This window comes from Candoia aspera, chromosome 2 (genome assembly GCF_035149785.1).
Source record: "Candoia aspera isolate rCanAsp1 chromosome 2, rCanAsp1.hap2, whole genome shotgun sequence".
NCBI classification, from domain to species: domain Eukaryota; kingdom Metazoa; phylum Chordata; class Lepidosauria; order Squamata; family Boidae; genus Candoia; species Candoia aspera.
The window spans coordinates 231,408,501-231,435,746 of NC_086154.1; the positions used below are offsets into that span (position 1 = coordinate 231,408,501).

The 27,246-nt window shown below is 37.6% G+C and overlaps 1 protein-coding gene across 2 annotated transcripts; it reads right to left on the reverse strand.

The window, feature by feature from the left end:
- Positions 1-1,201: 1,201 nt before the first annotated feature.
- Positions 1,202-26,856, reverse strand: CCDC125 (coiled-coil domain containing 125). Of its 2 annotated transcripts, XM_063295485.1 has the most exons (12): positions 26,706-26,856; positions 25,095-25,461; positions 23,241-23,299; positions 18,609-18,695; positions 17,428-17,505; positions 10,737-10,822; positions 10,563-10,645; positions 9,107-9,222; positions 8,269-8,376; positions 6,447-6,621; positions 3,775-3,890; positions 1,202-3,652 (listed from the first exon to the last, which is right to left on the reverse strand). In XM_063295485.1, exons 2-12 carry the CDS (start codon positions 25,402-25,404, stop codon positions 3,329-3,331), a joined length of 1,542 nt encoding a protein of 513 aa, XP_063151555.1. In that variant the 5' UTR covers positions 25,405-25,461; positions 26,706-26,856; the 3' UTR covers positions 1,202-3,328. The 2 variants fall into 2 exon arrangements, with proteins under 2 accessions (XP_063151555.1, XP_063151553.1); XM_063295483.1 differs by lacking the exon at positions 26,706-26,856 and having other exon boundaries at positions 25,095-26,520.
- Positions 26,857-27,246: the final 390 nt, after the last annotated feature.

Sequence of the window (27,246 nt, forward strand, 5' to 3'; positions counted from 1 at the left end):
GAGATAACATAATACATAATGCCGTGCCATATAATATGTAGTTCACACATAGGCTGCGTTTTTGCAACATACTGAACACAAATAAGCCACCACATATTTGAATCCCTAGCTGGCCCGGCTTGGGGATGGAAACGAAGAAAGTCGGGCTACACTACTCTGGGAAGTCTAAGAGAAGACTGTCAGGGATGCAAAGCACTTCTGTCCATTGCCAAGAAAAACGGCATAGTCAATTGAGCCCTCCCAGCGGCAGTCTTAAATAGCGGGCAAACTCAGGCTTTATAGCTGATAGGTGCTATGTTCGCACGCCTAAATTCTCCAAAGCACCTTTCAGAGATCTAAATCTGAAGTGTCTCATAGGCCCATTACATATTTCCAAACGTTTATCTGATTAACCATGGATAAAGCTGATGCAAAGAAATACATGCTTGAAAACAAAACAACTTTGTGGAGTACACAGATAAAAGCAATGTTTTCTTGCTATATACAATGTTACTGAATTAATACAATAATTGCCTTTTAAGATATCCAGATAGTTATGAGAGTCATAACCCATAACTTCACCAGCCAAGCTGAAATTTCTACAATTCAAATAAAAGTATTTATAATACTGTAGTCGGTATTTCAAAAGTTCACTAATCTGTTTCAGATAGTATTCACTTAGAGGTAATGAATTTTTCACTGGAGTTCAGAAGTTAATTTTGTGGGGGAATTAATGCTGTTAAAATAGTGTGCAAACTGGGAACTATGGGCACATATTTAAATTTGCTTCAATTGGAGAATGAACCATTTGTCCAAAAAATATTCTTTAAATAGCTGGGAATTTACTGATTTTCAACAGAAAAGGCTACTGAAAAAAATCTGTTCTCAAATATGATGGAGTTAACAGAGGCCCCAAAGACTGCTAGTTTGTATGTACCAGTCTCAGTGAAGTCGTATCATTACTCATTCAAGTGCTGGGTTTGATCTGAATTTATGTCCTAAAAGAAATTCTACACTTCAGAGGATCGTTCAGTTACCATTGGAATTGAAAGTTGAGAAATACTGTGCTACACTTAAGATATTTTCAGGATCCATTTCACAGAAAGTTGAAATGGTAAGGGCTATGGCCCAGTGTTTTATTTCAAAATAGAGTTTGAAGAGTGAGATGATGGGGAATACCTTTAGGGTTACAGGAAGTATCAAAAAATATCCGCAGCAAGTAGCCTCTCAGTATTTATTTTTGGTCATGCTTACCATGGGAGATATTTTGTGTATGAGCAAGCCCTAGAGTGACAATCATTTTATTAGAATGCCCACCATATACTCTAAAATTTTTAGATACATCCACTGTTCAAAAAAAATTATAATCGCTTATCTTAAAGATTTTGGAGATGTTTCTATATAAAGTTAAACATTTCAATTTACAGAAAATATTTAAGAAGCATTACAAGAGAAATTCAAATTACTGTGGCAACATATACATGCAACATAACTATTAACAGGCAAGACTTCCAAATACAAAATCAGTGATGACAGAAGAAGGCTGGGTTTACTTATCTGTTTTATGTGAATTGGGATTAGCTTAGTGTGCTATATGAACCTAGTCACGATGGTTTGTAAACTATGGACTTACTAAAAATATGGCTAAAAGTAAACCATGGCTTAATGCAATATGTGAACCTACCCACTGGAACAAAATATAGACCATGTTTCCATAAATTTGATATTTTCAAGAAAAGAAACCCTGTATCATATCACCCACTCACTCATACATGCAGCATTTGTCTGTATGCACTAAACAGACATCCAATGTGAACACGACACAAATTTATATTGTGCACACATTTCCAAGTTAGCTGCCATCGTGCTCCAACTTTCTGATATGGAAATCTGGTGAAGAAATGATCACATGCAGTGTTTTTTTATATATGTAGTTTGTACATACTGTATATAGTGTACAGATTAATATTTTACACAAATGTGGGTTAATGTATAAAAGACCTCCACATTTTCTAAGACAAAAGATTTCATCTGATCATGCAATCATTCTTTCACATATATACCTGCACAAGGCAGGGAACTTTCTATGGAGATCAGGTTGAATCCCATTATGCCTTCTCTTGTTCAATGAAGAGATGCAATTTGTAGCAATTTTGTCTGTCTGTATCCTATGAAAATGTGGTCCAGAAGAAATGAAAATCAATAAGCAGACATTTATCCAAATGAAAAATATCTCAGCAATCATTCATTGCTGCAAATAAATTAGTAAATGATTGAATTTTAATGAAAATTCTAGAATGTTCCTTCATAATTTTCAAAAAGAAAGTTACTTGAGCTATAAAATATGTTCAAGGGTGAGAAACTACAGCCTTTAATTCTCATCACACACAAACATAGTCTGTGATGTCTGGAGTTGACAGGACTTGGGAGTCTAACTACATCTGGAAAGTGAAATGTTTCCCTTTCATGCTACATAATTGCAAGGAGAGACAGTTTAAGAGGGAATTAGCAAGCCTTGATTAAGGCAAAAGCTTCTTTCTAGTTTTCTGCCACTGAGGAACAGCATAGATACAAGAAGCTAATACAAAAAGAAAGAGCAGCAAAAGAAAACTTTCAGAGCTGCATCAGACAGGTCTGAAAAAAGAGAAAATGCTCTCTGCTGAAAAGAAAACAGCATGCAAAAGGATGAACGCGCACACAAAAATGGTTTCTAGCCTGTGGAAAGAGTCTTGACAAGGAACCAGCTTAAAGGGCCAGCTTAGAAGAATCAGATGAGAAAGTAATTAAAAATGTCTGTCTTGTTTTCAGGGAACAGAGAAAGCATGCAGCAGGAGTGTGGTAGATGTGCGCAGAGGGGGCATTAGTTGGTTCTGCTAGCAAAGCACTCTGTGAGATCAGAAACCACAAGAAGTCTTTAGAAAAATGGAATAAGGCCTTCTGTTCACAGATGGAGACTGCTGAATACAATCCAACTATAATAAATTGTACATTTCCTTATTTTCTATAAATTTTAAGTTACTTAAATGGTAAAATATGCTTAAAGTAATTTTATAGTTCGTTTCCTGAATTATGGCAGAATTACAGTTCAGTGCAGGTGTTCCACAGATACACAAACCCTTGGATATTTTCAGCTTTTCCTTCTGCCTTCCATTTAATGAGCAGTTTTGCATTTCTGTTTATAGGCCTGTCCCTGATATGGAAGTCATGAAGAAGTCCACTCCTTTAAAAGTTCCGTATGTCCAGTGGAGCACAGATGGAGTTTAAGAGTCCTAAATTACGAAGGAAAATGTTAAGGAAGTTCTTGTCATTGTTTTCCTCCTAGATCTACATTTTCCTAAAAAGCAGTATCTTACTTCATATTAGCAGTTTCTTTGAAGTTGTGTTTATTTTCCTTAGATCCTATGGAATGAGAATTTGGCATTCTGTTGGGGTATGTATTGGAAGCTGAAGAAAAGCCATCCTGAGCAGTGTATGTTTGACAACATGAACATTCAGGAAAAATCCATTGGGGTTTTAACTCTTTTTTGCACTGGTTGTTCTTAAAAGTAAAGTTTTCCTCTGAAAATGTATTTTCTTTCTTTTGCTGTAAAGTATCTTCTTTATCTTCCAATGCACGAGCAAGCATATAACTAACCTTCCTTTGATGAGCCAACATCTCCTCCTTATCATTCAGCTATATCAACAAGAAAGAAAATAAAAATAAGAAATATTGCAGTCAAATATGGCAGTATATACATAAGTTTGTTCAGACATATACAATAATATAACCTCTGAAACCATGTAAGAGATACCAACCAGGTCTATTAGCGTCCTAATGATCTCCAGTGGATTATCTAGTTCTTCTACTTTCTTACTATCAGTGCCAGAAGCGAGCATGCCCATCAGCTTTTCTCCCAGGCTTTTTCTTTTTTCTTGAAACAATGTAACACCAGAAAAAAACATGGGGGTGAATATGGTATCACATTAAAAAAAAATAATTAGATATTGAAAAGTTTATATATTTATTTAATTTGTATTGATTTATATGGCTGCCCATCTCACCAATGTGACTCTAGATAGCTAACAGGAATTAAAATACAATATAAATGCAATATATATTTAAAAGAAAAATTACCATTCCCAATCAACTGACACAAAGTGGCTCCTGAAAATACCTTTCACCAATAGTGTGCCCCCATGCCTGGGAAAACAGCCACGTCTTCAAGGCTTTCCGAAAGCTGAGCAGAGTTGAGGCCAGCTGAGCCTCAGGTGGTATGGTGTTCCAGAGGGCAGCTATGGAAAAGGCTGATTCCTGGGCCGCCCTAGATAGGAATCCCTAATAGATGGGACCCAGAGCATGCCCTCCTGCCTGACTTAATGGAATGGGTAGAAACAATGGGAGAAAGGCAGTCCCTCCAATACCCTGTCCCCATGCCATGTAGGGCTTTATAGGTAATAACCAGCATCTTGAATTGAACTTGGAAGCAAACTGGAAGCCAGGGCACCTTGCAGAGCAAAGGTGTAACTGGGGCATAGTGAGGCACACCCATAACTGCCCATGCTGGTGCATTCTGGACCAACTGAAGTTTCCGGATGTTCTTCAAGGGCAACTCCATGTAGAGCACATTACAATAATCTACTCAGGAAGTTAACAAAGCATGGTCCAAATTCCAAATAAAATTGAAACTACCATAATTTATATCACTGAAAATGGTATATATCTCACATATAGCTTTCAAAAGCATTTTTCATTTTTGTGATTATTACATTTTTAATGCCCAAAATAAAAATCAGAAAAAACATTTCAAAGAGCAGGGCAAGAATTTCTGCACTCTAAGAAATGCATAATTACAACACAGAGGTGCATAAATGAAGACCATATGTCTAGATCTTAGACAAGTTATTGAGTTGTTATTTAATAATAACCTATTGTATGTATTTGTTACTAATGCTACACAGACTCCAGCCACTTTACAAAAAAAAAAGAAGATAAAATCTATGAAAAGAATTAATGCTATCATATCATAATACTTTAACTTTGCAAGCAACCATCCCTAGAAAAATTAAAGTTACTGGAAAAAAAGGAACCTGGAGGTTAAAAGGCATAAAATGTACATAAAATGAAATCAAGATCTACACAAAAAACCCCTCCCCACATGAATTAAATAGCAGTGGATCATTTAAAAGATGGCTTAAGAAACCAACTGTATGATTACACATTTCATAATATACAACCTTTACAATATTCTCATAGACCACCAAGTAGAAATTATACGTGTGTGTGAAAACACTTCCCTCTGTGCTTCTAATTTAATTTTAAAATGTATTTTAGCAGTAGCTTTTTCGCCTATAGTTATGTTTCACCTTTTCCAAAATATTTTATAATCATCTCTCCACATAGCCTTTTGCACCAGATTATAAATATTATACTGAACAAATCTTGGAAGATAGTATTGCAATGTATCTATCACTTTTAGTATGGTTTTAGAATTTGGCCAGCTAATCTGTTTGGTACAATACTGAGTAAATCTTCTCTAGGAATTTTCCAGTCTATACTGATGATATGATCAAGTTTACTGTACAAAAAAAAATCAGAGACAAACACAAAGTTATATTTAGGTACCAACAATATAAAAATTGTCCAATAAAACCCATTTACAGATAATCACGGGAATCCAATTTTTGCAAATACTAACTGTTGCTATGCAAAAGTTGTGACATTATAGGTAACAAGAATTTGATAAAAGAAAGTCAGTATAATATTAGTGTAATTGACATGGGTCGTCTAATCATGAGGGAAAGATGAAGCTTCATCAGCTGTCATTACAAAATAAATATTGTAGCAACACATGAACAATGGATTCAACAATGCCAGAGCCACAAGATCGACAAGGACTTTCCCATATAGAAAGCGTAAGATGTTAACCTGGCTGTAAAGAAGAATCTTTATTGAAAGAGTGAATAGTGAAGGAAGTGTTATAATGCCATCTAGGCTGTTCTGATGGGCTTTGCGATCAGGCCAGTCACATATTGATACTCATTATCCAAAAGCTTTTCTCTGATTATTTTCTTAGCCTAAGAAATTCTAAAAAATGTAGAAAGTCTATACAGAGGGCACAATAATGGTGATTATTGAAGTTATATCTGTGCTATTCTGCCTGGGATGCCTCTCCAACAAATCAATCATTGGTAGATCCTTTAACAATCAGATGACATGCATATGTGAATCAGCTCAAAGCTCTCTTAGTAGGACTATGTCATCTTGTTTCTGTATTCAGAAGAGTGAACACTAATACATACTTTTTTCTAGATTGCCTTGAGAGAATTTTTGCCCTAAAAAAAACTTGAAATAAAATTGGTGGTAGTTATATGAATCCTTTGGATAACGAAGGGAATAGATTAAAACAAAAGTTTAAATGCTAAACAATACTGCCAATACCAAGTTATTTTCAGAATCACTGAAAAATATGTATAATCGAAAGAATTACCATCTTCTTTGGTGCTTTTCCACTTTACTGTTTTAGTTTCTTTTCTGCAGATCTTACTCATCTGTGCAAGCCTGAAAGCCTGCTCCTTCCTCCGCATCAGCTGCTGCTCAAAAGCTATTCTGAAGGCATCTGCCATTATATAAGCTTCTTCTTTACTCTTCTTCAGAAGTTCAAACTGTTTTTTTTCAATTAAGATAAGTTTTAGATTGCATTTTTAAAATAAGGATAAAATCCACATGTCTATGGTTACTGGAAAACAATATGGTTATTGCTTCCTCGGCTTAAGCAGAAATCCACATAGAATTTGAATATAATCTGTCCCAATAATGACATTTTTTTAAAAAAAGTGGTTGACAATACAGAGGAAGTCATTTTTACAGGTCATTTTTGTCCTACAATGTGAATCAATAGCAGAAAGCAGAGTTTCTACAAACATGAATATCACTTATTAATCCTCCCATAAGAACCTCTTCCTAGGCAAGATGTTTAGAAAAACTTTCTTTCCCCTCTGGAATAGAATCAAGAAAACAGAAAGTTTTGCTGGCTACTCAAAGGTTGGTTACTTACTAAATCAAACTAATGTCTGTGCACCCTGATCTTCAATTCTATTCTCTGTTGAGAATTACGCTAATTAATTTTCTTAATAAAGCTGGAATTGATGGATATATATATCTTATTACATGACCAGGAGTAAATCTAAAACAATTAACTTGGTGGAGTAAAGGGGTAGCAAAGCAAAGAATATTATTAGGGGAAAAGGATTTTGTTATGTACTATGTACTTATAAAATTATTGTTATTTTATTGATCTTCTTAATGAGGCTGAATATATTTTAGGGCTAAGAAACCATTTTTTCTACATATCAAGTATATTTGACAACTCTCTAACTCCAAATCCCACCAATAACCATGACAGTCAAATCCCTGAGCTAATCCTTTATCATGCTGCACTTGATAAGTATTAGCAGAACACTCTTCTCCTGCACTTTCTGAGGCATTTCATTTTACATATCTGTACTTCTCACTGATTATTCATTCAGAAAACAGGCAAAATGCTTCTTAGAAACTATTGGATTACTCCAAACTTTCTATTCTACTTCTCATGCAATTTTTTTTCTTTCTGTTCAGAACTATACGGCAGGGGACTGTGGTACAGGAAGAGATGTAACATTTGCAGGAGAGGGGTCCCTATACTTCCTGTAGAGTATAGCCCACCTTCTGGAAAGGACTGAAGCTAAGCAAAGGGCTGATTGCTGAGACGATAGATACATTTCCTACAAAACTAGTTGAACTAGCTTCTGCTGGCAAAGAGACTTAGTGGATGAAAGTTTCTTAACATAATTTGTTTGAACTATAGAATTGTGGCTGTATTAACTGATACTAATTCTGTTGGGTGACTGGGGAAACAGAGAAGTTTGAGTAGGGAGTATCCTTTAGCCTGAAAGAAGGCTAAAAAGTAGATGCACAAAGAAAGGAGATGTATTGGTGAGATGAATGGAAATCTGTTATATTGGGATGAAGCCAGAGGAGCTTCCTCCGTCAGAACTCAACATGTTACATTTTCATGGGTCACCCCATCTAAAACATAATGTTTGAAAAATACTTCTTAAATACATAGACCTGCCATTATTTATATATCCATTCTACTTGTAATTTGAAGTATCTCTCAGTAAACAAGAAAAAAGAAAAGAAAAACATATTGATATACCAGCTGCCTAACTATTACATTTTCACAACAGCAACATTTGACATTATTTCTCACATGGCAAAGCTTTCCACCTGACCTGTTAGCAAAATAATGCTTTTAACCAAAGTTCAAATACCTCTTGCTTGAGTTGAAGAAGTTGCTTTCGAGTTGCTGCTGACATCTTGGCACAGGAACAGGGTTCTCCTTCTGGGCCATTGCAAGCGCAGGCTCCAAGTACTGCCAACTTCCAATTCAAAATGAATTCCAGCAGTTACTTTAAAATCCAGCTCATTGACAAATACACACACAGGCTGGATCACATATACTGCTTAGCTATCAAATGACTTATCTGGAGCATAATAGGATGTACAAACCATCTATCATGACTTTGCATGACTTAATCTTTGCAGGACACTTTAGTTTTATTTAAGTGGAAGGACAGTTCTTTATTATCAGATTAGACTGCATCCAGAAGACCTCCTTCATGCTTGGCAAGGTTTTCTGTTACAGAAGAGACCTTCAAAATGGTAACTCCAAGTCATGCTAAGCCACATCTTAGTGAAATATGGAGTAACGTCTTTCAGTTCCATTTTCTTCCACCTAACTCCTCTTACAGTTCAAAAGAGGAATTTAGTGGTTTCTTTGATTAACGGTAGCTGGCTATGTTATCCAGATGACAATTCTGGATACATGTGATATAGTAAGCCTCAGTTATTCAAAGCTTCCATCTCCTGCTACCAGCCACATGGGAGTAGATAAGAAGATCCCAAGGCTCCTTAGTGCACATAGCCGTTCCTTCATAATGCATGAAAAGAGAACCACAGTTACTAGCTTCTCAGTTCATTATGTGCACTGAAAAGCTCATGTCAGAATAAATCTGTGTCTTTTAAAAACATTCTTGCTCTTAGTACAGATGTTCTGGAATGATTTATAAGATGTTGGCAAAAGAAGTAAGACCATTTTAAAATACATACTTCAAGTCCTGTAACCTCAGTAACACCACTCTTGCTAAGAGACATACTATCTTGAACAAACTTCTGCTGCTTTATATCAAGCATCGCAATCATCTCCAAATGCTGTTGCTCTAAAACTGAAAAAGGTTGAGAAAAAAAGTTTGCTTGTGGCTTACATGGCATATCTAATATAAAAATCCAAAAAGTAGAACTTTAATTTGTCTGGATTATCTGACTTGAAAATATCCTTAGTTAGATAAAGCTGGATGAGGATATACAAGGAAGGAAACAGTTATTGTTTGTGTTATGATTGCACATCATGGACGGAACCCAAACATTGTTCAGTTAAGCCTTTCTTAAGACAGGCAATATTATCAATGCACACTATGAGATCCAGTACTGCATAATGGTTATTGCCTAAGACTAGGACTGGGGAAGTTCAAGTTCCCCCTCTTAGCCATATATGCAAAGCACCAGTCATAATCTTTACATTCCAAGAATGCTGCTGGGCTCTGTGTATATCCCAGAAGCATTTTTAGACAATAAAAGGATAGAGAACTGCAACTCAGTGCTTTATTTGGAAGTGTGCCCAGGAAAAAAAAGACAAGCTGAGTCAATAGAAAGCATCTTGTGAAACTAGGTGTGTGCTGGGAACAAAACTATCTATTTGCCTTCTGGTAAATCAGTGCGGTTTTTTTACTGGTCTTGCCCTCCATGGCACTTCTTTTGTGGAAGTGTCCGAAACATGTTAACAGAATTCCAAATTTGCTTACTGCCCCAAAAAAGCTGTGACCCCCTGGATAATAGTTCTACTTAAGTCACAGGCTTTACTTCAAATAACTATCTGAAGATGACTTCAGAGTGGTATAATTACTAAAGGTAGTAGTTAGGTAGTAACTAGGTCTGTGGAGACTCAATGTCTAATCCATACTCAACCATGAAACTTACTGGGGTACTTTGGGCCAAATACTACCTCTCTGTGTAATGTAACTTACAAGATCATTCCTGTAGGAATAAAATTGAAAGAAGAGTATTATGTATACTGCACTGAGCTCCTTGGAGCAAAGATAGGATATAAATGCAAACAAAGAGATTCACACTAATGGTTTTTCTCTCAAATAAATAAAAAGTAATGTTAATGAAATATAAACAATAGGGCTTAGTTTCAGGTAAGAATGCATAGGATTTTAATCTTCTAAGATTGTATTATAAGATATGTCTTGTATTCTCTTCAAAAGCAACATGACAGTATTACATATTGCACTGAGCATTCATCTGCAGTATGACCAGTCTGCCACTGGAAGACTGTTTGTCTCTGAATGACAAACTTGAGCCAAACATGCTTCAAGTGTTTAGCAGAACACAATATTAAATTGGACATGGATTTCCCAATATGTTTTTTAGATGCTGACCTACATCTAAGCCAAGTGATTCACATTTTAAAAATGAAAACACTGAGAAAGCAGAGCTTACTTACGTTCGTTCTCAGACTTCACTAGTTTAATTTCTTCAGTTTTCAATTTAAGTGTTTCTTTAAATGCAGCATTTTCACAATAAATTCTGTTGACATGGGAAATATATGAATATTTCAATCATACCTTTAATATGCTTTCTGCCTAGTGGGTTATTAAAAGAACATATTTTAATTTACCTCTCGTATTTCTCTGCCCAGATCTCGTCTACATTTTTTAATTTTTCCTCATTAATTTTGATCTCCCACTGCAGAACATTTATTTCCTATAAACATAAAAGATTTTTTTTTTGTATGTTAAACATTACATGGTTAGTGAAACTGGATTAAGTTACCTCAAATGTGTATTTCTTAGGATCATTATATTTTATTTATCACATTTCTTCACTGCCCATCTTGACAAACGACTTGCTTTTACTTTGCAAGAGAAGAATAGCAATGCACAATTAAGATATTTGGAATGTTTTTAACTACAGCCAATTGCCTGGCAGAACAAGCAAACTACAAAAGAATTTCTAAATAATTCTGGTTAAATGCTCAATTTTCTCATTATGATTCCTAAGGCAATTTAGGATTGCTGTTTAAAATACCTAAACTTTTTGGCAATTCCTTAAAAATATTACACTATTCAATATAACAGGTTTAAAATTACTGAATTCAGGCACTTCCATATCACTACCTCATCTAAATCCTTCCAAAGTGACCATCTTTGCATCTGCCAACTGTAAAAGACTGAATTTGCAGAGATCCCCACAACCCTGTGTTCCCTCCAGCTCACCAAAAATATAATTAAATTGGGGCCAAATCTGCTGCCAGTTCTTGAGTAACAAAAATCCTCATATACCTCAACTCTATACAACAAGGAAATAAAATAAATTACTAACATCCCCCTATCTTCATGTGTAGTTCATGTTGCATGCATTTGTCTGGATCTTTGCAAAAAAGTTCTGAGCAGTTGCTATGAAGGGAAGCTTCCAACCACAGAATTGGTCCTCCCCCTGCATTTAAGAGCCTCTTATGACCTGTGATGGTGAAATGATAGTATACTGGTTATTTTGCAACTTGCATTTTCTGTGGCATACTTCTGTGAAGGCTAGAATGAGGAAGTGAAGAGATGCATTTAGGTAGGCACCAGGAAAAACTGATGGGTGTCCAGGAGCAAATGTTCCTGTCAATAGGAAAACAGACCACGCACAAACTGAGATGAATGCTGCAAAGAAAACAGTAGTTTTTCTCCAGTTTGAAGTAAACTGCAGCAGAGCCAGAAAAACAATGCCTCAACTCTCAGAGCCAGCTGACTTTGGGTGATCACACAGGTACATACTGTAGCTGGTTCCAAACTAGTGTCAAACTCATACATGGAGGTTGCCTCAATAACTTTAGTTAATTATGACAAAAGGCAAAAATATTTAGTAAAAAATTGTTTTGTTTTGGCAGAGATCTGGCAGAGGGCATGCTTTGGATCCCATCTGCTAGGGACTCACACTTGGTGGGTCCCAGGCGGCTGGCCTTCTCTGCCGTGATGGCTGCCTGATGGAACATTATCCCCCCGAAGTGAGGTTAGCTCCATTCCTGTAAATATTCCTGAAGTCCCTCAAGGCCTGGCTAAGTCATCAAGCCTGGGGCTCCCAGGGGACCAGTGACATTCTAAGAGGGCTCCATCATTGTGTTTAATTTACTTTCTCCTGTACTTGGTGGTTTGTATTTTAATAAAGACTGTTTTATATGTTTTAATAATGATTGTTTTTATAAATTTATTGTTTTAATTGTTGTACGCTGCCCAGAGTCACTTCTTGTGAGATGGGAGGCCATATAAATTTGAGAAATAAATAAAGCATCCTATGGATTCACATTGTCATGCAACCAATTAACTTCATGGGCTAACAAACTGAATCTCATATATGAACTTAAACTGCATTATCATGTACTTTACGGGAGGGGGGGAAGAGCTGTGAGGAAGTGTTTCTTCAAGTTTGGAGAATTGTCCTTGGGCTCTTCCTCACAGCCACAATAATGTGTTTTCTTCCTGTCCTTGAGTTAGAAAGAAACCTTGTTGATGTAAAAAGCACTGCCCCACAGCCTACCTCTCAGCAGCCAGGCTGGTCAACATTGCTGCCCTCTTTTACTGTAATGCAGGGTACTTTTTAGGCAGCAACTGCTGGATTCATAACCATCCTTCCCTCTCCTACTCAGTGTCAGCTACCAGCAGGAAAACCAACCCCAATTGTTGTTCTGAATGTGTGGCAATGCAGGGTTTGGTGTTCCAACTGTCATTTTTGTTATGAGCTTGATAACAAAGAACTATAGGCTTTTAACATTTGTTCTCTAAGCCTAAGTAATCTCCCAGAAAAGGTACCATCATGCCTTGGTGCTTAATGGGTCCACTTTTAAAGAACTCCCCTGGCTTGCTCTGCTGAGATGGGGTTGCCATTCAGCAAAGCTTATGCCATACCTCTGGTTCTTTGTGATGGAAGTCAAGTCATCTATCTATTTAGTATACTACTAAAACTCTGGGGTCTGTTTGATACTTGTAACCTTTAACTGGGCAAAATGGTGTGTCATAGACCAACAATTTTTGAACTAAGGCACTTCAAATGGGCTAACTTACAGAATGTGTCCAAAATCCAGGACCCATGACTCCCATGGAATAGAAATTTGGCAAATTTTATAAAACATTTTATGATGTAATACAAAATGTATAAAACATTTCGTCAACTCCTGATGTTTGACTGTGCTGTACAGCTCAACATGGGCTACTTTCAAGGCGGATACATCTCTCCCTGAATTTTTAAGAACTTTTCCAGTACGTTAGAAGCTCTGCCATTGTTGAAGGCATTGAGGAATTTGGTATGGAAATATCTCTGAAATGATGACCTAATGGGTCACAGGTTGTCTAGTATACTACTAAAACTCTCATTGTGTTTATCTGTTTTGTATCCCTCAAGTTAGCCCAAACGATGCATTATATGGCAACAATTTTTGACTCAAGGTACCTAAAATCTGCTAACTTAAACAACGCTTAAAAAATCCAAGACCCATTACTCCTGTGGGATTGAAATTTCCATGATGTTCAGACCAGTTTATTTGCAAATGTGTAGCTGTTGCAGCATCCTCGTGGTCACGTAATCCTAATTTCCAATGTTCCCTGCCAGCTTTAACACAAGCAAAGTCAATGGGGAACCGTTAGGAAGTTAGAAGTCGCTGCCACTCCCACTGTTTTGCCCACCTGTGGTCATTCTGTTTATCTGTTTATGTAAGTAAATATTGACTTATTATTGAAGTTTGTTTGCCACTACAATTATTTTTCTATTTATGATATATACTCTTCTTAGATCATGGGACTGTCCAGCATTGGGGTAAAAAAATATGGTCAACCTAAAGTGTAATGTTCATTCTGACTGCACTACCTTTCTCTCAAAGGAGGACCCAACAGGTCACAGGGTTGTCTTTTGCCTCTGGCTGATGCTGGACAGCACATTAATTGCTGGAAAGATCCTGTCTGATTCAGACTCTTCTAGATGATCTCAACATGGTGCATTCAATGTTACCTGAGAATTCATGGCCCCTGCAGCCAGAGCCAATAACTGCTGTCTATGTGCCAGCACTGGTCCTCCTGAGTTTGTTAGATCTCATCTGGTCAGGCTCGAAGAACCCTCCCAACATTCCGATTTTTTCAAGTAGTTGGATACACACAATTTCCCTTCCTACATTTGCCAGTCCTCCAAAATCCTTTAAAGTACAAAAGCTTAGTAATGAGAATATTCATCACTTGGATCTCTTCCATGAGATCTGTATTCCCATGTCCAAAGCCCCCAAAAGAAATATTAGTCTGCTCAAATGAGATGTCCAGTCTTTCTCACTGCCACAGCCAAAGTGCTCTTGGAGGAACAGAGTCCAGCAGCTGCAAAGAAAAGGGCAGTCCCACAGCAGACCTGCCCTAACTGGAGCTGAGCAGATGGCTGGTCCTGAACATGTCCTCCAAAGGTTCCTCCTCCATTTACCTAGAATGTCTGCATGGGAGGTCTGGTGTTGAGGTAATCAAGACGACACTATTTTCACATTAGAACACTTTAGACTGATTTCAGCCTGTTTTCGCAGCATGCCAACTATGAGATGGAGGCTGTATCATGAGCACATGTCCTCAACAAATGGTTAGCGGGGTTCATGCTGTGGTAAGCTGGATGTATTGATAAGCCCTCCAGCAAAGTATATAGATAGATAGATCTGGGCCATAACATGTAAAAATGAAACATAGTTCTCTGACCTCTCTTGTCCCATCGAACCCAACACTCACTCAACCCGACGTAGTTTACAGAGGAGTTGAGGGTTCTGAAGAGGATTAAGAGGCATCTAGAGTGCCACTGGAAGAAGACAAGGACTGAACCCAACCGAACACAAGAAGCGCCACTATTAAGGCCTACCTTGTGGCGGTCAATATTTCTCCACTCTTATTGCATCTGCAGAATCCCGACAGCCCTGTTTCGGATCACCCAACCCCTTCTGGGGAAGGGGGAACTAGGAATTCACCTACAGGGTCACGCAGAGGAGTTTTCTGGGCATCTGGAGGATAAAATCACTTGGATCCCTTCCAAGTTGGATGCCAAGCATGAGGCATGGTCTGTGGAGATGCCTGGGGAGCGTATTTACCCGGTTATCTGGGAACAGTTTGATCCTGTTGGACCTGAGGAAGTGGACAGGCTTCTCTGGAGTGTAACCACCACCGCCTGTCAATTAGATCCTTGTCCCTCCTGGCTGGTGAAGGCAGCTCAGGAGGTGATATGTGGGTGGGTCCAGGCAATGGTGAATTCATCCTTGAGGGAGGAAGTGTTTCTGGCTGCCTTTAAAGAGGCACTGGTGCACTGCCTCCTCAAGAAACCATCGTTGGATCCCATCATGCTGGACAATTTTCGTCCAGTCTCACACCTTCCCTTTTTAGGGAAGGTGGTTGAAAAAGTGGCATTGCAGCTCCAGAGGATCCTGGATGAAACGGATTATCTGGACCCTTTCCAGTCGGGTTTCAGGCCTGGATATGAGACAGAAAAAGCTTTGGTCGCACTTTTAGATGATCTCTGGTGGGAGCGGGATGGGGGCAGTGCATCGTCCTTGCTCTTCTTGACCTCTCAGCAGCTTTCAATGCCATCAAACATGGTATCCTTTTGGGTCGGGTCAGGGAGTTGGGGGTGGCACGGTTTTGAGCTGGTTCACCTCCTTCTTCAACGGCCATTCAGTGTTGATAGGGAGTGAGAGATCCGGTCCACAGCTCCTCCTTTGTGGGGTGCCGCAGGGTTTGGTACTCCCTCCACTCCTTTTAAACATCTACATAAAACCACTGGGTGAGATCATCTGTAGCCACGGGATGAGGTATCATCAATATGTTGATGATACTCAACTCTATCTGCATCATCCAGAGGAAGAGCCACTCTTGGGTTGATTGGTTCCCTAGTCCTGCTGGAACTGGTCTGGTCCCCTTTGGGTGGAATTAGATATGCCATCACTTGGATTTTATTATATTTTATATGTATATTTATTGATATTATTCTGATTTTATTGAATTTTATACTGTTTTATTGTGAACCGCCCAGGGTTCCCCGAGTGGGGGAGATGGGCGGTTAATAAAAATATGACAAATAAATAAATAAATTTAAGTGATGTTGTGACCACCCCTCTCTTGGTGCCTGGAGGCTGTAGGGGTGTGGATGGGAAACAACAGGCTTCAGCTGAACCCTAGCAAGACAGAGTAGCTGTGGGTTGGGGGCTCCCTGGCATCCAGGAACTTACCATCTTTGGTTCTGGATGGGGTTGCACTGCCCCAGGCAGACCCGGTGCAGAACCTGGAGGGTTCTCCTAGACTCACAACTCCTGCTCAAAGCACAGGTGGCAGCTGTGACCAGGGGAGCCTTTGCACAGCTTCATGTTGTGCACCAGCTACACCCCTTCCTGGATCAGGAGTCCCTCTGGTCAGTCACTCATGACCTAGTCATCTCCCGCATAGACTATTGCAATGCGCTCTACATGGGGCTTCCCTTGAAGAGTATCTGGAAGCTACAGCTGGTGCAGAATGCGGCTGCACAAGCAGTTTTAGGAGCCCCAAAGAGGGCACACATAACACCTTTGCTGCGCAAGCTGCACTGGGTACCATTTGCTTCCGGGTCCAATTAAGGTGTTGGTTATCACCTTTAAAGCCCTACGTGGCACGGGTCCAGGTTACTTGAGGAACCACCTCACCCCCATTACATTGATCTGTCCCACCCAGTCAGGCAGAGAGGGAATGCTACAGACCCTGTCCATGAGAGACTGTTGATTGGCAGGGTCCAGGAGGAGGGCCTTCCCTGCCATGGCACCCGCCCTGTGGAACAGCTTACTCCGGAGGTAAGACAGGCCCCCACTCTCCTGGCCTTCCGTAAGGGGGTTAAGACTTGGTTGTGCCACCTCGCCTGGGTTGGGAGGGGGGATAGTCAACTTGGGGGTGGTTGGCACCTTGAGGGGGCCAATGATGACACCGTTATCCACCATCTTGGACTCTATATTTTATATCTTGCATTTTTATATTTATGTATTTATATTTATATTGTATTTATTTTAATCTTTTGTTTTTAACTGCTTGTAAACCACCCAGAGTCACTGTAATACTAGATCGATGGGGAAGAAATATGATGAATAAATACATACATACATACATACATAAAATGTACCCAAAAGCACATCAGAACATTCAGTGGAGCCAACTGCTTCAGAAGAGTACCAGCCCATTGAAATAAACGGTGTTAAGCATGCCTAAACCATGGTTTTAATTTAGAGCTACAGTCTCATGCAATACCACATTTCTACTCTTTTTCTTCTTTTTCAGGGACAGTATAAGATACATTCTTACCTTTTCTAAAGCTCGTTTTTGCTGCTCTGTTTTTATAAATACTGCTTTAGTATGAGTAGTAGCTTTCTCCAAAACAGCCTGAGAAATATATAAAACAAAAAGTAGAAATACTCCATATCACAGATCATCTTAAATTTGAAATCAGTGCATATAAATTAAGACAATCAACAAAAGCTGCTGCTGTACAATAAAACAATGTATATAAAAAGAATCACAATGAGCTGCTGCAAGGGCAATATCACAAGCTATATAAAGAACAAAAATACAATTCTTGCTTTTAAATAAAAAGTATTATCTATCAGGAAAAAGAAAACAATGATAGTAATTTTTTGGTGTGGGGGGTGCCAAGAAGATCCTAAAAGTGAAAGGATATAAAAAAAGAAGGGATATCACTAATTTGTCTTCTGGCAAATGTGTGCTTTGTGACTATCTATGCCTCTCTGTGACAGTCACCTTGTGAGAGCAGCAAAGACATGCTCCCAAAATTCCAGATGTCTTCACTGCCCCCAAAAGGTTGTCTAATCTGCTCTATATCAGGGTTTTTCAAACTGTATTCTGCCAAACCCTAGTGTTCTGTGAGAACTTGATGAGGTTCTATAAGAGACTAAGAGGAAAAAAAAAAGTTTACTCAAACACAGGCTCCAGGGCTGCCTATAGCCATTTCTCTACAGTACAATGGAAAAGGCAGGGCTTATAAGCTGACATTCAGAATCACTGCCACCACCACCCGCCCCAGGGAGCATTTCTCTATCTGAGAGATAATTTCCACAGTCTTAAAAAGCTTGAAATCACCTGCTCTACATAACAGATCCTAAACTCATTACGTGAAACATCAGCAGATCTCCCATTGCTCAATAATTGTCCAATCTATTGTAATACTCTAACACTACACATATGCCCAAATAAGGCTAAAAATATAGGGCTTAAATTAGGCATAGATGAAGAAAGCATTAGGAAGAATCCACTCCTTTGTGTGCACCTCTGTCTGCAAGGTATGTGGATACGGGTGGATCACACATATAACATTTAAGCTTATATAATTTAGACATAATATATTAACATTTTATAATGTTACCTCTTCATCCTCATATAAAGAAAATAAACTCTAATATATTGTATTACATGTTAGTTATAAATACTAACCTAGTTGTTACAACATTTTAAAGTTTTATTTAAGTTACCATGCTCTGCAGAATTTTTAAAGCTTGCTCTTTGCCTTCAAGTTGTCTTTGAGATGCTTCCAATTCCACTCTTAAAATCTCTACTTCCTGGAAAGAAAAAAAGTTAAGATGGGTAAACAAAATCTTAGATATAAAGTATGGAGTCCCTTACATTTGTGGAAGATACTTATGATTGTGGAAGTTGAGGGATTTAACTTTTATTAATTAAAAGGTATACTGCCGCAATCAGTACTACTCTCATTGGTATAAAATATAAAACATCCTCTACTTATAACCACAAATACAATAATAAAATCAAGAACCATAAAAGTCCCAAAAGACAACAGCACATAACATGCCTATGGTGTTATCTAACTAGTTAAAGAAGCCCTAGAAGGTTGGGGTTAAAGAATTCTGCTTTAACTTGCTCCTGGAAGGTCAATAGAATTGGATCAAGTCTTCTTTCCCAGGGAAAGCTGCTCCAAAATGTGGTGCTGATGGCAGGAACACACTTCCTCCTAGCCTCTGCTCAATTAATTTCTTGTAGTGGAGAATTACAAGTAATTTTTCCAGTGATGTCATATCACACAAGTTTATTCTAGCTGAAATACAGTAGGTGCTTGAAACAGCTACAAGACTTTTATATATACAATGATGGAAAGATCCACATATATCTACAGTAGAAGACTGGATTACTAAATTAATGGATTTGGCCCAAATGGCAAAGTTAACAGAGAAAATACTGTCTCTGCATTCATCATTACTTGGCAACCACTTTTAGACTACTTGCATGTGATGGAAAAAATGAAGCTTTAATTATGGGGTTTGGGACTAAATAGTTTGCTTTGAAAGAAACAATATTAATATGGTTTAATTATGGGTAAGAGATTATATCTCAAATTGTATTTATATCTGTATTGGAGAAATTGGAAATCATCTTTCGTTTCTTCACTTTTATAGCCTCTTCTTTGTTCATTAGCTATCTTTTTCTTGTTTCTCTACATTTGTTATATTGTATTTCAACCACATATATTGAAATTGAATAAGGTGCTTATTAAAAAGAAAGAACAGGAAGGAAGGAAGGAAGGAAGGAAGGAAGGAAGGAAGGAAGGAAGGAAGGAAGGAAGGAAGGAAGGTCAGTACCAAGCCAGATGGGTTAAAAAAAAAAGCACTTTAAATTGCATTCTAAAACCTCTAGGTACCCAATGCAGGTCCTGCAGCGTAGATGTAATATGTTCATGGCATCTTATTCCACTCAGTACATAGTCTGTAGCATTTTGTACCAACTGCAGTTTCTAAGTAATATTTAAAGGCAGCCCAATGTTAGGGCATTGCAGTAGTCCAAACAAGCAGCAACGAGAATAACAGTTACTGTTATAAGATCCTCCATTCATGTTAAGGTGTACCAGCTATAGCTGAGCAAAGGCCTTTGTGGTCATGGCCTCTACTTGCCCACCTAGTATTAGCTGTGAGTCCAGCTAATACATGGACAGTATTAGGTACAGATCTGCTCACCTAGGGGCAGTGCCATCACTTCAAAAGACAGTACCAGAGCCAGTGGAGAACCTCAACAGACAAATGGAAATTCTGTCTTGTTTGGGTTTAACTTCACCCTCTTTGGCTTCCCCCAAAGCCTCCAGACCCTGGGACTAGACTACAACATCATCACTGGAGCAACCTGGGATGGCAATGCAACTTGGATATCACCAGCATATTGATGATTTTGTAACCCAAACTGACAGATGACCTATCCCAGTGGCTTCATATAGAGTTTAAAAAACAGGGAGGACAGAACCAATACCATACTCAATAGTACTGAAGGCCACCAAGAAGTTAGTAACAACATAACTCCTGCCACCTAGGTTCCATTAAAAGTCATCAGCCAGTGCAATCATTGATGAGTCAGAGAAGTTAGATAAATAAAAATTTACTTATTGAACTTCTCCACCGCCCAGAGTCATCGTATATGAGCTGGGCAGTGGAGACGTTCGATGAATGAAATAAATAAATAAAATCAGTGGAGTTTCCATCTCATGCCTGGACCTGAAAAGGGTCCAGTTAATCCACCTCCTCTAGAATGCCCTGTAGTTGCCTCCCTACCATGGCCTCAACAACCTTCAGGCTCCATAAGATGTCTGGAGCAGCAGTTTTAATTCATCTATTTGTTCCATGGAGCTTATGGTTGGCAGCTAGTCTTATGCAGACCAGGTAATAGCCTGACCACAACAAAGGTTTAGAAGTTACACCCTCCATATCAATCTCACTAAACAAATGCTTTGAGAACACACAGTTTAATGTATGACTGCCTGTGTTTGTTGGGCCCAAGACTATGTGAGGCACTCCCATGGTGTCCACGAACTCCTGAGTTCTTCCAGATCCAATCCAGAGACTTGAGACTGAATTAACCCACCACTGCCAGGCAAGGAGACTCCAGTACCAGCTGAGATAAAATCTAGCAGCTCAGGAAGGGTTTCCACTGGGCAGTAGGTTGGCTTCTACATTAACAAGATTCCTAATTTGATGAACTGGCACTCATACTTAGTCATCTCAGGAACAAAAATTCTGCTCACAGGTAAAGTATCTTAAAAAATTAGTGTCATCCTGCCTTGATGTTAAAAGCCTAGAGGGCAGATTTATGACAGGGCAATGTTAGGGCCCCTACCTAAACAGTTTTCAGTAATTCAGTAATGCACCCAGGTGCATCTGCTCATTCTCTACAGATTATAGATGAGTGTAGTTTTGTTATAGATGCCCCTGGCAATTACCATCACAAACCTGAGGTGAAATTTACCAAAGGTTTCTGTCACAAATTTCACCTCAAACTATAACTCATTTATCTCACACCATTCAGAGTATTTACTGGGCCTGAAGAGTGCTTTTCAAAACATTACACAAAGTACTGTGCTAGAAAGAAGCTAGGAAGGACTACATAAAAAACATTTGATTTATAGAATCCTACTAATTAAGCATTCAAGGCTTTGTGACCCATTCTTAGGCCCCTGATCAAAGAAAACATTTTGGATGCACTAAATAAATTGTTTTATTTTGACCACTTCATGTTCAACCAGGCAAATACAAAAGCATACAAAGGCCTTCTTTGAAACAAATTGTTCCTCTTTAAGCTTAAATTTCTGTTGGAGTTTTACATTCTCAGTGTATATTCTTAAACCCCGAGTAAAGGAATATATTGGTAAATATAACTTTTTTACAAACTGAATATAAATCAGATAAAGAACAATTAATTCAGTTATAGGAAATGAAGCAGTAACACCATTTTATAAAGAGCAAAAATATTTAAAATACCTGACAAAAAAGGCTAGGAATTCTAATTCTATTCAGAAACCCTTTTCTCTGACAGAATATGTCAAACAAAAAGAAACAGAAACCTCCTTACAAGGAATTTAACGGGATTTATATACAGTATATTTTAAAGATACTGTACTGAGTTGATGTTAATGTTGACACTGGAATGAAGTTTTCCAAAGATTATCAGTGAAGTCAGAAGTTCATCCTAACCACTTTCAGGCCATTCTGGTTCAAAGACCAATTATGGACCTCATCCTTTTGACAATCAAATATATTAAAACAGATCCTCTATTTTCTAGTCATTAGCTGTTCTTGAATCAAAGGGGTTTCCCTTAGTCCTCTAAAATGGTCAGTTCTTGGGTGTATCCATAAATCTAGTTCTAAACCATATCGAAAAATGATTTATCTATGACATTTTGTTATACAAGAATCTTCTTTGTAGACCACAGCACCCAGAATACAGGAGCTTTTCCACCTCATGAAAGGCTGAAATGAAAAAAGCAAATAGAATCTGTGGATTCAGGTTGAAATTGTGAACAACCCTGGAACCTCAGAGATAGGCTGGGATACTTGCATAACTCTTTTCATAAAGCAGTTGGGGAGAGCTTCAATTTAGCAGAGGAAGTGGAAGGAAAATTAAAGGAATTTTTTCTGCTTAAGCAGCCATGTCAAATAATAATTTATGTTTTTCTATAAGACCCACCACCAGCTATTGCAAGACATATTACTGGAAACAAGCTTTATGTTTCAAGTCACTTATCAGATAATAATGTATGCCATTATCTATTATAACAATACACACAATAGTTGCACTTTAGGAAGTAGAAAACACCACAGATCTGGCATTCCAGTAAAATCAAATATGAATTATTACTGCATATAAAATTTCTTTACATACAACTCTAAGTTTATGACTTAGTATTTTAAAAATAATACACACAACAGCTCTATTCAAAATTCATACATTATAAAATCATGACTCTATGTTTTTAACTTTACAGCAACCATTACTTTCATTTTCTATTTATTAAAGACTCTATAGACTATCTGTACTGTGTCTTTATCTTTTTCTTCTGGGAGAAGAGGAAGATATTTTTCATGTCTAAAGAAAGGAAACTTTTAGAGGCAGCTGAATATTTTAAATTAATTTCAGCATTTAATTGAAAATATTTACAATTAAATTCTTAATTTATAAAATAAAACTGTGTTTGATTTTTTTGCTTCCAGATTATGATACATAACACTCAGGTCACCCAAAAACTAAATATAATATAATATAATATAATGTAATATAATAATAATTTTAAAAAATGAGACTCAAGAATCTAATATAGTAGTGGTACTTACCTCTAAAATTTCTTGCAGATGTTGCTTTAATTCTTCATTTGATGTCTCAAAATTAGACTCTGAATTCACAACGGAAAACAAAACTGTTTATGTGTCTTTGTTTGGAGAGACAGGATACCAGTTATGTTTAACTTTACCTTAAATGAACATTAATTAGTAGTTGGGAGGAACAACATAATCCTACTTAACTGTTTCAGATGGCAGAAGGAAAAAGGTTATCAATTAAAGGGATAGTAAAGCAACAGGGGACCTTTCAGAAGTAGCCATATTTGCTTACCACAACTGATAAAAGTTGCTGGTAGCTATACTGTCAAGATCAAACACAAAGGACACAGGCACTCTAATGCTTGAGGCCGGATATTCCTAGTTTTATTTTTAATATTAAAACATGATAATAGCATAACAGGCAGTACTTAATCTCGGAACATGAAATAAGTATTAAGATTGAAAAAGTAATGCTTGCTATGAGTGCATTTCAAAATAACTCCATGTAAAACATGCATGACCACAGTTCATACAAAACACTATTTATCAGGAAGAAGAAAACTATATGTTCCCAAAAATCTAAAAATACTGAGTATTGGGAAAATGTGAATTTCCAAATTCTGGATCAGGGAAAATTATTGCATATTTCCTGACTAATATACAATTGTCCAGATAGGCTTATTAAACTCTTATTCATGGTATCATCCAAATGTGATACCTTTATATTACCACATAGACAGCGTTAAACTCTTGGGTGCTTAGAATTTAAAATTTGTCCATATTTATTGGAATCTTGCATCTAACTGGTTGAGTAAGCAAAAAGAAACCAAAGATTATCTATAGACATGCCAGACCTGAGCCCTGTATTAATTTTTTATTACCATCTCCTCTCTTATGATCCATTGCCATGAAGGATAATTTGGGGAGGGGGGGTTCAAACTATAAGCCCCTTACCTAAATATATCTTCCCAGGGAAACTAAACTGTCAACTCAGTCATAAAACATTTAGAAGACCAAGAAATGCTGATATACTAGGAAAAGATACTGGGAGGGGAGCAGAGCTCTGGGAAAGCAAAAGGAAGTAACCCTCCCAGAAAGAAACTATGTTCATGGAATACAACCTTTTTGTTTTTTCAAAACTCCTATGGTATTGTCTTTGTAGCCCTGCCCCATTACCTCTAATTACATAATTCACTCGCTGACCTCAGTGCTGTAAATGCATGCTGTGCTATATCCAATCAAAAACTTTGCTATTGTGTATACCCAAGTACCTTGCTGCTGTAGGCAATCACTTGTATATTCAAATTTGCACAAGTCTATAAAGAGGGACTGTAACCCCTCCCCTCTTTAAGCCTCTCTGTGTTTTCAGCACTGTCAATGAACCAATTTGTGCTTCAATGTAATTGTGTCCCGGTCTCAGGTTCAAATGTTCCCCTTGGAAAATTCTCCTATAGTCATCTCTTACTTTTAAAGGTACAAGAACAAATTCATTCAAATATTATTTAATTGTATTTTTGTCCAAAATATTTATTTCTTAAAAGAAAATCACTCTGCATGCTCTCATGTACATATAAAATGATGTAGGACCAAATATTTATAATCCAATTATCATGGCATCAATATAAACCAAAATGGTACCTTCTTTTAAAGAAGGTCAAAATTATTTCTGAGACTGACTAATATATTAATTTTGCTTTGAACATATCTATCTGGAAGAATTTATAATTAAACTTCCAGCCACCATCGTTAATCATAGTAGTCTAATGAATGGAATTTCTTCTGCATTATTGGATCAAAAAAGTTTATCAACCTTAATCTTGTAAAACTTTATGGCTTTCATCACTTAATAACAGTTGTTAAAAGGCTTACCAGAACTGGCTTGTCGTTTGAGGTGAGCAAATCCATTCATTCCAATATTTTTGACTGGCACATTATTCAAACTGTTACATTTTGAACAATGAAAAAACACTGCACCATATTCTTCTCCATCATTTGGCAAGTTCTTTCTTACAGAACCACTTCTAGACCTAACTGTATAATTGTGGATGCCTTCTGGTTCATAAATATCACTATGTTTTTTCAATCCATTTCCCAAATCTCCGTATATCATGTCATCTTCACCTTCTGAGGCATCACCCAGTTTGCTCTGCATTAGGACTGCTTCACACATTGGCAACATAAATGACTTCTTATTCCCAGCTTCCACACTTTCCCAAAATCTTCAGGTAAAGGTATACTAGAAAACAAATTCATGAAAATTTAGAGTCATGTTCAGATGTAAGATGCCGCCATTTTTTAATACTTGTTCTAATATGCTTACAGATGTTTTAGCCAGTATCTTTTTTTATAATCATGTTTCCTAATTGATCCAAGCCTTCCATCCTTAAAATTATCTAGTTATGTGAAACATTTTGTTTTTACTGCATACAAAACAAAAATGATTGCACAATTAGATTACAAAAGCCCATCACTGGAAAACTGTGCCTTGCTGGCATAAACACACTGAGGTGCTTTGTTTATTTAGATCAGAGAAAAAAGAAAGCATTGTTTAACTTAATAATTCACCAATTGTAGAAGGTGCATCAAGTTATATGTAGTGCCTAATTATGCTACAAATCATCCAATTCTCCATTTAAGTGCTTTCCAAGTTTTCTTTGATAGAATGTAACCAATAATAATATTCTTACAAATGAACTCTGAGTAATTTTTCTTCTTTGCAAGCAATCTTTTAAATGAAAATTAACTATATTACAATACAGTACCAATTCACCAAAAGATACATCATCCAAATAGATAACTGTTCAAAACATTACTCACTAGATATTGCAATTTTTATAATAATCAAAGACAAGGTTCCAAGAACCAATATCCTCAATGTACAGAAGGTAAATTAAATGAAGCATCTGTTTATTGGTTTTCATACAAAACATCTATGTTGTTTTTACTATCAGAAGTACTGTCAGCAATATGACCTAAAATCACAAACTAGAAACACCCAATAATTTTACTTTCTGATACCTGTAATTTTTTTTTATCTGCAAACCTATCATCACCATCTCCCCAAAATTTAATTTAGTAAAGGGAAAATATCCTTTTTCTACAAGTAATCATTATAGGAACCCAAACCATTATTAACAGCATGTATGCATTCATCCTGTTCAAATTACCCCATACTTCTGTACAACTTACATTAAAAGTTTGATCCTATGCAGATTTCAGCTCAATTAGATACCGATGGATTGGTTAACAGATATTATTCATATATTACATAAAATAATAACCCACTATTATTAAGTTGCACATTCACTGTACTGTATGTATGAAAATTATCAGAGCCTTTATATTTATTCCTGGATGACAAAAATCTATTTTAAAGTTTGATGGACCACTAATCTAACATTAGAAGAGATCCATTACTAGTACAACATATATGTCACTTATGTAAAGTGGAATATATGCTGCAACTCGTGCTTTGTACACCTATTTTACAGGTACCAAGAACCTTATTTGTTAAGCACAGTGGCACTCCATTTGTTCGGAGCAGGGCTCCCCTGTGTCTTATAAACACCTTGCAACCAAGCATTCAACAGGTGCAGCTCTGTCTACGTTGACCAGAACTAAGCCTGTTCTTTGTTGGATTACTTGGTAGGAAAGACAGGCAAACGCTCGCTGCTCCAACCCATCTCTGAGAGGCATGCAGACCCATGGGCATCTGAAGTCCTCCAGCAGTCACTCCGGGGACCACGACACGCAAACCCTTCCACAAACTCCCTCAGCAGGCCTCCCCGAGGTTATTCTATTGCAAACCAAGGGCAGGTTTCCACAGAGCCAAAGCCCGCGACGTCTGCCACAATGTGCTCCTCGCCTTCTTTCTCCTCCCTCGACGAACCTGGCGTCCCACAACTACCCGTCGCGGCTCCCACGCGAAACTTCGCGATCCAGCGGGGAGACCCCGCTCTCTCTCCCTCACCTGGCTAAGCACGGCTGTCTCCATTTCCTCCTTTGCCAGCCCAGTTCTGGT